At 33.5% G+C, this 12,500-nt stretch overlaps 1 protein-coding gene across 12 annotated transcripts in view; it reads right to left on the bottom strand.

The window, feature by feature from the left end:
- LOC125028317 (calcium-dependent secretion activator-like) overlaps window positions 1–12,500 on the bottom strand; it is a 127,270-nt gene that overhangs the window by 58,552 nt on the left and 56,218 nt on the right. For 10 of the 12 annotated variants that reach the window (XM_047617779.1, XM_047617781.1, XM_047617788.1 and 7 more), the window contains 8 exons: window positions 12,082–12,257; window positions 11,503–11,523; window positions 9,244–9,432; window positions 8,067–8,203; window positions 6,717–6,904; window positions 4,855–4,869; window positions 3,793–3,822; window positions 1,502–1,552 (listed from right to left, as the gene is read on the bottom strand). In XM_047617779.1, the coding sequence (XP_047473735.1) occupies window positions 1,502–1,552; window positions 3,793–3,822; window positions 4,855–4,869; window positions 6,717–6,904; window positions 8,067–8,203; window positions 9,244–9,432; window positions 11,503–11,523; window positions 12,082–12,257 (807 nt within the window). The remainder of the gene's footprint in view (window positions 1–1,501; window positions 1,553–3,792; window positions 3,823–4,854; window positions 4,870–6,716; window positions 6,905–8,066; window positions 8,204–9,243; window positions 9,433–11,502; window positions 11,524–12,081; window positions 12,258–12,500) is intronic. The other 2 variants (XM_047617789.1, XM_047617790.1) reach the window with 2 other exon arrangements.

Below are 12,500 nucleotides of genomic sequence, written 5' to 3'. Positions count from 1 at the left end.
CGGCGACGCAAGGGGAACTGGGACCCGCTCACGCACAAAAGAAATCAAGAGTACCCGGAGCACGTGCCAGTGGCGGTGGTTTGAGGAGTGGCAAAGGGCCTCAACCTATCACTCGCCAGGAGGAGCGTTTACAAGAGAAGAGTGTGGTCTGACGGGGATTTCTTTTGTGGTGTTGGTACACTGTTCTTACTATTCTTATTCTTTTTGCTTCTTTTTTTCTTTTCTGTTTTTTTGCTCATGCCTGAAGAGTGTGAGATACAGGGGGATATAGGATAAGGAATAAAGGCTGCACACAGGCATGGATAACAGGTTAAGGAGGAATAAGAGGATCCTATAAACTTTTACCTTCTTATGGTCAAGTCTACTATTAGATGACAAAAGAAGACATCTATACAGATAATCTGTCACTTTGTATTTCATGTAAATGCAATATAATATTCACTTTTTCTTCTTGGCTTTGCATAAAGTAATAATTAACTTATTGTCATCATAAGACCATAATTTTGCATCTTTACTAACATGTCCACACAAGTGTAATTTCACTTTGATCATGTTCATACATTTGTCACATACATATACCTTCCAAATCTGTTATCATTATTGTTTTAATCTGAAATCCTGTTCATGTGTTCTATGTTTGGAATGTTTGAAGTCTGAGAGTAGAAAATAGATTTGAGAGTTATTTCAGAGCTTGGAGAATATAAAACAAACATCAATAAAAATATTCACTGACACAAGTATTTTTGTTTTCTTCTTTCAATTAATAAAATACAGGAAAAACAGAGAGAGAAGGGGCAAAATTCTGCTCCAGTTTAAGTAACAGTTTATTGGAGAATGCTGGGAGAGATGACTAGTCTGCCAGAGAAAAGGGGGAGGAGAGTAGGATACCACACTACCATGCACACTTTCAAGATGCTTAAAATGACGCGCAGAGAGTTCCAAATAAGTAGCAACTTGGAATGGTGATAACACTCCACAGCCGAGGGAGTTCATACAAGACCTTAGCAAACATTTTGGTAATCAAGGAAAAAGATAGAGATGCTTAACTTGAATTGCTTTCCTGATATATTTTTCCTGCTATACATATTATCATTAATTTTATTATTAACCTTATATCAATTACATCTAAGAGGAAAATCATGGATGTAAATATTCCATGGTTCTCCTTAACTAAAAAGAACAAAAAAATAAACTTTACACAACATTCCAAGTTGCTAGTGCATAAGGCAAGAGTGAAAAGAGATGATAAAAAAAAAAGTGGTGAGATGCTTATCATGTTAAAGCACTTTTTTCCATTGGTAACCATGAGAATATTAGAAAAAATATGTTGCATTCTATATAAATAAATAAGTATATATATATATATATATGGAGCCCCAATATCAGTACCAAACCCCAAAAATGTGTCATGTATTTCTAGCATCTATGTAAACGAGAAAGATTGTTCTAGTCAAGTTACCATAAGAATCAATGTTCTATACTACATCGTTCTGTAACAAACCTTGTTGGAAATGGAACGTTAGGGGCTATTTGGCCTTGAGTTTGTTCTTGGCTATGGATAGAAGATAAGATATTGTCAGATGAGAACTTACAACCATTCCATCTAGTGCTCATATGATTAATAAAGAGAGAAAAAAGAAAGTAATCAAGATAATATCATCATATACACATTTCATACTCATATCACTTGATTGGAAAAAAGAAGTAAAAATAATCAATATAATTTTCTCACATGTTCTTAATGCTATGTTCCTTAGTCCTAGAAGATTAAGCGCATTCTCATAAAGGCACCAAATATAGAGTATTATAGACAGCAACAACAGTATGAAAAGGTGAAAAAGAAAAAAAAAATATATATATGAAAATTTCAGAAATAAAACAATCACCCATATATGACAAAAATGGCATCTCTTTAGCTAGCCTTGAAGATCCCCAGGAATGATGAGTAGCTTCTGACATAATTTAAATTTTAAAAATTATCTATAATTAAGAAAACAACTCTTACAATTTTACGCATATTAATACTTTGGACCAGGAGCCGCGTACTTTTATCTACTGAGATGTTTTGCTAATTATTTAAAGAAGTATGTGGATAAAAAAATAAAACTTTATACTCCACTTTTAAGTAGCAAAGTGCTTGACACAACAAGATGTTTTTTCACTGATTTCAACCTATGCATAACAAACATACTTATTACTTAATAATACCAACTTATGGATGTATAATGCTACAGTTACTAACATTTACTGTTACAGCTCTATAGTACACAATACTCCTGTGATGCTACTTATACCATATTAAAATGGCAAGATACAACTTATATATACTTTTTTTGTGGGGCCTCTACCTGGTGGCGCGTCCTGTTGGCCACGTACTGTATACAATGTACTGTACAACACTGCATTACAATTGTACATAACACCGTACACCTCCTGTCTACAGCCAATCAGTGCGCAATATAGCAAGGAGACACCTACAGTTATCATCAGAAATAGAGGTCATCAGAAGTAGTTTCTGACTCAACAATCATAATGATCACTTGGAAGAACAGTTGTACTTTAGAAATTAAGTACTTTTTATGGTATAATTCAAGAAATCAAATATTTATTTTTTACATTACAGAGTAGATTGAAGAGATGCTATGGATATATGATTTGTATTCAAGTACTGTCTTACATAGTACTTCATGATGTAGATCATACAAGTTGAAAATGATATAAGAAGGTTATTCATGTAGTCCAGAGATATCTCTCATCCCTTGCTTAGGGGCTGTCATTAGAAAATTCTATATGTTATTTTTCTCAGAATTATTCCTTTGCAGATAATGTGTACTGGATAGCAATGTCATTATGCATTGTTTCACCATGACCACTTTGATGATATATAAAATTCAACTTGGAACATACTGAACTGGGAAATAAATGTGAGCAAGACCCAGTATATCTTTCCTGACTTGTGGCTGGATAGACATACAAGCAGCAATCACTCTAGGCAAAATACCATCATCAACACAGAGCACAAGCAAACTGAGTTGAGTGGATTTTCATCACATTATTATCATATATATTTCTTCTATCTGGAACAACTACTACTCATATCTCCAACCAAACACACAAGTCTTCATCACAAAAAGAAATTCTGAATCTTTCTCAAGGGAGTGAGGGAGGTTGGAGGACTGAGGTAGAGTGCGGGGCTGGAGAGCAAAGGAGCGGTGGTGGCTGGGGACTTCCAAATAGCACAGAGTAGCCAGACCAATCGTGTCCCCTCAACCAAGGTTGCGGCAGTGTTGTTCTCTCTTATAACTTTCATCCATTTGTTATCATTAATTCTATATTTATCTCTTTATTTTCTATTTCAAGAACTTGGCAATGATGAAAAATTGAAAAAGTCTGGGAAAATAAAGAGTATAACTAAAGTGTTCATCCCAAGTCAATTATACTCATCAAAACAGTAGGAAAAACAATATTAGAGGATTTAATATATCCATCTCATACAATATACACTAAGAAGATTACACACACACACATATACATACATATACATATATATACATATATCTATATAAATATATATATATATATATATATATATATATTTATATATATATATATGTACATATACATATATATACATATACATATACATATATACATTACATATATATATATATATATATATATATATAAAACTAAAAATCCAATTGTAAATCTGCTTCCTATGAGAACAAGGAACACAACCTTGGCTAAGGGGACTCCGAAAGGGTGTGGGTGACAAGTGTTTGTGTAACTAACCCTACTGTCACTGTCCCATCTTCGGCGGGGCTGTGGGGGGGCCACGCAGGGGGGGGAAAATGGCTCAATTAGCAGTCAAAACCCGCTAGTCTTTTATTATTTGCAAATGTATAAGACACATACACTCATTTATATAAAAAACAAGAAAAAATAGATAATACAATCTCTCACATCTCTCTCTCTCTCTAATACTCTTTCTTTCTGACTTTCAGTCTTCCAATTTAATACATGCCTCTCTCTCTCTCTCTCTCTCTCTCTCTCTCTCTCTCTCTCTCTCTCTCTCTCTCTCTCTCTCTCTCTCTCTCTCATACTGAAAACACACACACACACACACACAGACAGACAGACACACACACACACACACACACACACACACACACACACATGATGACAAATATATTTACGGACCCATTCCTAACATTTACATATTTTTAAATTATGTGAGTACAATGTTGTCTCCAATCATCAAGGGTTGCACAAACATTTCTATTTTTATATTTTCAGGATACCAAGAAAAAAAAAAAAAATTATAATAATAATTATACTCATATAATAATTTTGAGCAAACTAAGTAATTTTCCTCCTATATAAACAGGAATGATAAGAGTTTCTTATCATTCATTTAATTGAAATGTCTTTTTTTTTTTTATCATCAATTGACTTTCATAAACTTATCTAATTCATAATTACTCCTTTGTTTACCCTTCTGACAGTAGAGACAATATGGTTTTCATCTTCCTCACTCATTCCTCTTTCGCACAGCATGCATTCCATGTTTATGTTTAGTATTCTGTACAAACATCCAAACATTTCAAAAATATACTAAAGCTTAAAATCAAAATCTTTTTTTAATATTATTTCTGTGATACTAAGTGTACATTTAATCTGACAAAGAATTTAAAGAGTGACATTTAATCCAATATACTATATATATATAAATCAAGTTTCTGATACAGCAGGCACAAAGTTACAAAATTAAATATAAAGTGTCTGGCTTTAACCTGCCCAAAATTTACTTTAGATGAAAACTGACATTTAGAAGAATCCCTCATCCAGACATACCTTGTAGTTTGGTGTCTGTCACAGAAAAATATACAAGTTTTTGTCAGTTAAGAAATATGAAGAAGGAAACTATCCAAAGTATAGAAGAGTACTTCTTTTAAGCCACAATTATTTTTTTAAATAATACATTTAGAGAAATATATTCACATATCAGCAGAAATAAGCTACTGAGAATCACACTGAAAGGTAATATTTAGGAAAAAAATGTACAGCTTTTTAATATACCAAAGATAAAACTATCCATAGGCAATGTACAGATGATTAGAAAAAAATAATTAAACACTTCATCTAGATACTTTTAGATATAAGACAGCACACATTATCATCTACAGTAGCAGAATCCAGTCTTCATTAAACACCAAATAGTAAAAGATGAGTAAACAAAAAAAAAAAAAAAAAAAAAAAAAAAAAAAAAAAAAAAAAAAAAAAGATTAACAAATCTGGGCCAGCACAAGTAAGATAAAAAATGGCTTTATATTCAAAGCTAACTTTCTAGTGCTGTTATCTCAAGAGAGATAAGAGGGGGGAGATGATTTTTTAATGAGGGTGATGAAGCATGTGTATTGTTGTCTTCTAAGTGATGAGTTCTAATAGTGTAAAAAAGAAAAAAAAAAAAAACTTATGTGCAAGACTGGGTGTGCTTCCTATCCAGGTGAATCATTTTCTTCTACAAAATATTTACATTTTTTTCTATTTAGTTCATATTGCATACCACATTCTTAATCAAAGCTCACAGTGTCTCATTCATTATCCAGATAGAGGGGTTGCTCTGCTCATAAGCTCTTTATACAGCTTTTGCATTGCCTGTAAGTTATGTACATTTGGTATGACTTAAACTAAAATGATTTTAATTTGCTGGAAATATTGGCATGTCTTGCTGGTTATAATTCCATAATATAATATGATATTGCATTCATACATCATTGTTTCATAATATCAACCTATTTAATCACATGGAACATTATTAGGGTATGTTGATTCTGAAAGGCAAATACTTATTACACGACCAAAGGACTTATTTCCATTTCTTTCCAAAGGTGAAAAGGGAATTTAACAAATTCCTGTCCAAATCTAAAAAATTCCTGTACAAATCAGATGGTTATTAAGACTAACAATACCAATCATTATATTAAGAATAAATAAAGGAACAGATAACTTTATGGTAAAAATAAGCCTAAGTTTGGAATGTGAACAGATTATTCACCAAGGAGCTTTATAAAACTCTTCCCTAAAAAACATACTCAACCAATCAGAATAAGTGTCTGAAGTTTTCACTAAACACAATGAACAAGTAATTTCTAAGTGAACTTCTTTCAAATGCCTAAGAAACTGATTCTGATTCATGAAATAACAGTCACTACAAAATATGAAATTTAATACAAATTATTTATCTATACATGTGATTTTTTTTTTTCATTAACAACACATAAATCCCTATCTGTGTCAACCTTCTGAACTATACAATACAGTACATAGCAGGGATATTGCCATGATTTTGAAAAGGGGAGGGCACCTGCAGTAGAAAATAGGATAGGCTTCCAGAGTTTTCAAAGTAATATGGTCTGTGAGGCAACTCTCATGTGGTCCAGATGACTTAATTATATACATTTTTGTTTACTAATGATTTAAATTCAAGTGGTGATGAAATGTTTAAGAAAAACTTGCAATCCAAACTTTTTAGGAGTGGAACAAGGACCTTGGCTGTGCCACTGCTATGTAGACATAGTTTATTCCCTAGTTCCCTAACTTTACTAACTTTCCAAAATCCCTGACATAATGAGTAAAATGACTAAAACGATCACTTGTTATAACAAAATAGATATCCAAAGAGACTGGCTTTGTCTGCAACCCCAAAAACTTACCTGTTCCCGTGAACGTGGGAGGCACAGAAGGCAAAGGAGTAGTGTATGAGAGTCGGGTCAATCATCTGTCCCTTCTCGGCGCGATCAAGTAGGTCTTCAAGGTAACACAGATGTCTGAAGCAACCTCGGACACCATAACGGGCCTGATACTCATCCAGAACAAAAATCTGGCCTGGACTGAACCACCCCTAGAAGAAAGAGAGAGATAAGGTATGTATATGCAGGTGTGTGCGGGTGAAAGAACAGCCAAAGGAAAATAAAATTTCAATGTGTTGTCTGGAAAATTTGCCAACAGATAAAAATGTCTGTAAATAAATACTAAATCAATCATGTATCATCATATCCCCATCTCCATATGCAATAAAACACAAACACACACAAATACACTCACACACATATATTCATATTTATATCCATCTATCTGTCTATTTATATATACACACACACACACACACACGCACACACACATGTACACGCACAGGCACACGCACGTACACACACACATACACATGTGTGTGTATATGTATATGTAAATGTGTGTATATATGTATATATATATATATATATAAATATTTATGTACATATATATATATAAATATTGTGCATGTATATATGTGTGTGTGTGTGTGTGTGTGTGTGTGTGTGTGTGTGTGTGTGTGTGTGTGTGTGTGTGTGTGTGTGTGTGTGTGTGTGTGTGTGTGTGTGTGTGTGTGTGTGTGTGTGTGTGTGTGTGTGTGTGTGTGTGTGTGTGGTTGTGTGTGTGTGTGGTTGTGTGTGTGTGTGGTTGTGTGTGTGTGTGGTTGTGTGTGTGTGTGTGGTTGTGTGTGTGTGTGTGGTTGTGTGTGTGTGTGTGGTTGTGTGTGTGTGTGTGGTTGTGTGTGTGTGTGTGTGTGTGTGTGTGGTTGTGTGTGTGTGGTTGTGTGTGTGTGTGTGGTTGTGTGTGTGTGTGTGTGGTTGTGTGTGTGTGTGGTTGTGTGTGTGTGTGGTTGTGTGTGTGTGTGGTTGTGTGGTTGTGTGTGTGTGTGTGTGTGTGGTTGTGTGTGTGTGCGTGTGTGTGGCTGTGTGTGTGTGTGTGTGTGTGTGGTTGTGTGTGTGTGTGGTTGTGCGTGTGTGTGGTTGTGCGTGTGTGTGGTTGTGCATATGTGTGTGTGGTTGTGCATATGTGTGTGTGGTTGTGTGTGTATGTGTGTGTGTGTGTGTGTGTGTGTGTGTGTGTGTGTGTGTGTGTGTGTGTGTGTGTGTGACACACACACACACACACACACAAACACACACACACACACATATATTTATATACAGTATATAAAAAACAAATTTACCAAATCAGAGTTAGAAACTTTCAATACTTACCAATGAACAATATGGGTCATTGAGACGATACTCAAGGGTTTGTGTCTGTAATAATCTGAAGAGGCTATGGTGGTCAAATCTAACTGGATCTGCACTAATATATTCATCCATGCCATGTTTCTTAGCCTTGTCCGCATCTGAAGAAAGGAAGAAACCATTGGCATAATTTAAAAATTTAAAAATTTTAAAAGTCTCACATCTGGTGACACTAAGCCATTGCTACATAGTAACAGGCAAACAAACTTAACATTATTCCCACAATTAAATCTCCCCCTCCACTGTTTGCTGAATAGAAGTGACAGAAACAAGTCCTGTTCTCCCACTGTTTGTAAAATGCGTTATAATTGTCACTGTAAAAATTTAGCTGCTATGCATATAGGTAGAATCCAAGTGAAGAAACAAAGTATATGCACTGTATGGGAAAGAAGAAATGGCTCAGTGCTAGTGGGTGTGTGCCAATGTTTTATATGTTGTTTTGTTGCTCCATTTCGGGGGAAAAAGTGAATAAAATACGCAGCTGCACAAGTATAATCTGGAGAAGTGTACAGCACTAATGTTTACATAAGGGTTGCATACTCAGGCAGTATATAGAGGGATACATTATTAACATTACAATATAAAGTAGACAAAATAGATAATTATAAATAAGATAATTATGGCTGATAATATGACAGCCAACATGTGCCACTTGGGACACAAAATACCTCAAGAGTTAACTCAGTGCCGACAGGCATTGTACATGTGTACATGCCATGCTTACTGTGAGTTTACTTTATTAATTGTTTTTACACATATATGGCTACACTTGTACTAGGTCACCAATGAGCTGATTACAAGTACTACCCTTTTCCTTGATTTACAAAAATATTTTATGTTATCTTATTTTGCTGTTACCAATGTTTATAACATTATAGTAATTATAATGTCTATAATAAAAATAACACCATCAATATTCATAGAATCAGTAAATGATATGTTTTTTCAGCCAATTCAAGGAAAGGTGAAATTAGGAGAGATCACAAGGTCTATTAATTGACTCCTTTATGGCTAAGCACATACAGTGCCATCTATGTGCAGAGACATTTCACAAAAAAATTAAAACGAACACAGCATCTCCTTTTTTCTTCTGGAACTAAGAGGGCAAGAAGGCAAAGAAGAAAAAATCTTTATCTCTTACCTCCCTGTATTTTAGAAAGAGTGGAGTTCTTTCCTTGAGGCATAACAGGTGGTGTTGGCTTGTGAGCCTGGCCTGTGGCTCGATACAAGGCTGTCACCCACTGGTGGGATTCATTCTCATCCTCTGTCGCAAAAAGAATGGACTCCCCTTCTCTGACTGCGTTGAAGAAAAATCTCCCACCTTCCAAATCTGTGGGGTTAATCAATATAATGTAATAAATCTTATTTTTAGATCAGCAGAGCTGTTCAGTAAGATTACATGTGAGTGTGCATGTGTGCATATATATATATATATATATATATATATATATATATAAGTATGTATATGTATATATATGTATATATGTGTATATATATATGTATACATATATATATGTATATATATGTATATATATGTATATATATGTATATATGTATACACACACATATATATGTGTGTGTGTGTGTGTGTGTGTGTGTGTGTGTGTGTGTGTGTGTGTGTGTGTGTGTGTGTGTGTGTGTGTGTGTATGTGTGTGTGTGTGTGTGTGTATGTGTGTGTGTATGTGTGTGTGTATGTGTGTGTATGTGTGTGTGTATGTGTGTGTATGTGTGTGTATGTGTGTGTGTGTGTGTGTGTGTGTGTGTGTGTGTGTGTGTGTGTGTGTGTGTGTGTGTGTGTGTGTGTGTGTGTGCATGTGCATGGGGGATATATATATAAATATAGATAAATATATATAGATATATATATATATATATATGTGTGTATGTATATATATATACATATATATATGCATATATATATGTATATATATGTATATATATGTATATATGTGTATATATATGTATATATATGTGTATATATATGTATATATATGTATATATGTACATATATGTATATATATGTATACATACTTATATTAATACATATATGTATATATATGTATGTATGTGAATATATGTCTATATACACATATATCCATATATATGCATATATATATATGTATATATATACATATATATGTATATATAAACACAAATGTGTGTATATATGTATATATACACAAATATGTGTATATATGTATATGTATATATATATCCATATATATTTTCATATATAAATGTTTACATATATGCATGTATATATATACATATACATGTATATACATATATATATGCATATATTTGTGTGTGTGACTTCTATCAGGATGATATGGCAGTATCTTAGACTATATATAACTACAAAAAGTATAGTGTATCTGTTAATCTATTATAAAGAGATGAAAAGTGCAGTAAAGTGTCAACATAATAAGAATTAAAAGCCGAAGAATTCATATCTAACTATACCTTCAATAACTACTATTAACCAAAGTGATCAGGAGGATGTGACCATTACATCAAGAGAAAGTTTGTCTTCAGGGGCAGGGTGACGGGAAAGATTTGCCACTAAGGTGCTAAGTCCCTGGAGCTCTATACACTCGTGGCAAGTATATATACCGCACTCTTGAAGTGTGATTAGACTGATAGGGCATTTAGGAAGAATTTTATATTATTTCCATTGATATATGAGTGTGGAATGTACCATGAATGAGCCATGACTGAAAGAGCACTGGTTCCAGGGAGGACACTACTCCATGCTCAGGATCTTATTTCTATCCACTGTGACTGGCAGTGCAGGTTGTATTTCAGAATACTGAATACTATGAATTACCATCTGGATAAAGCAAATCAAAAGACAAATATAGACAATGAAAAATGAAATAAAAGCTAAAAATGCTTATGCAGAAAAAGGGAAGCATGGAGCCAGACACGTGTCAGAGTGGCTGCACAAGTAAGCCTAATGTTTGAATTTTGGGCTACCTGATGGCAGTGAAGCATCTGGATTCAGTGGGTTAAGATATTCATGCAAATAATACACAAATCACATGTAAGATCCTCAAAAAAGATACACAATAATTACTGATACATAATTAACTTCATATTTCTTACTTAAATAAATCATAATAGCTATAGGAAAATATGTATTCTTTGTTATCTAGACACATATACTCAGAAAGAACAGCTTTCTGAGTATAACTAAAAGACAATGCAATTCTAGTAATCAAGAAAACCAAAAAGGAAAAAAAGAAAAGTGAAGTCCTGAAATGCAGAAAGAAAAGTATGTCAAAGAATCATATACAATGAAGATAGGAAGAACTGTAGTACGAAATAAAAGGTAATAATCTAATCACCATTCAAAATTAGTTCTAAGCATTCATTTTTATTTTACTACTTTATACTTACCCATTCCAACCATAAGTTGTGCTGTAATGATACAAAACACTGTCAATTTCAAAATCTAAACACATGAAAGTCATAAAAGTTGCAATGAATGGAGAAATAGTTCCTTTCTCTTGGTGTTAAGAATCAAACATTCTAAATATATCAAGGACAATGTTTAGATAATATAACAACACAGTTTTGGAAGAATCACTATGAAACTCTTGTCACAGGCTTCCCAATAAATTGTTTTTATCAATGTAAAATACAAGTGAAACTTTTTGACACCATGAAACAGGAGGGTGAAATATCATTGTTAAACCCTTACAAAATAGCCACTGCCAGTCATACCAACTCTCTACCTACATGAGTTACTGTTTGAATGCCTATGGTTGGCACTGGACATCTTGAGCAGATACTTTTTTTATTTTACCTTGTATGTATTTACACTTAAGTAAACATTCTGGTTATTAATTACAAACTTGGACAAAGATAATTCTTTACAGAAGACTGAACGCACTTTCAGTTGCAAAATCAGCTCCTACACAACTTGAGAAGTAAAAATAAATATAAAAAAGAAAGAAAGAATAAATTATATCATACCTGACACAGCTTCAATATAGTCCACAGTATACCCATCCAACTGCATCATTTCTGTAGGTTCACTCTTCCTCTCTCGGTAACTGCACATTGCAAACGTATACTGCGACACTTGTACCAAACAGAAATATCGCTTCTTCCACTTTTTCCAGCAGCTTTTTCCTAAGGCGTACAAATGCCTGTGGAAAGGAAGAGAGAGCTACAGTGTTCATATGAAAAAGAAAATGAACATGCGAAACTATACTACAGTGCTTCAGATTACACATTTAATGGTTATTATATCACTATGATACTAGTTTTTGTGCTATGAGGATTGTATGTAATGATCTCAAGGTTAGTATTAACATTTACTTTTTTACATCAGAGATGTTTTAGGTAAGGACTGTTCTATCAAATAAATAAAATATTCTTTTAATTTGTAA

Source organism: Penaeus chinensis, chromosome 8 (assembly GCF_019202785.1).
Source record: "Penaeus chinensis breed Huanghai No. 1 chromosome 8, ASM1920278v2, whole genome shotgun sequence".
In the NCBI taxonomy this organism is placed as follows: Eukaryota; Metazoa; Arthropoda; class Malacostraca; order Decapoda; family Penaeidae; genus Penaeus; species Penaeus chinensis.
The sequence above is the reverse complement of the archived record's forward strand: the minus strand, read 5'-3'. Positions and strand labels throughout refer to the sequence as shown.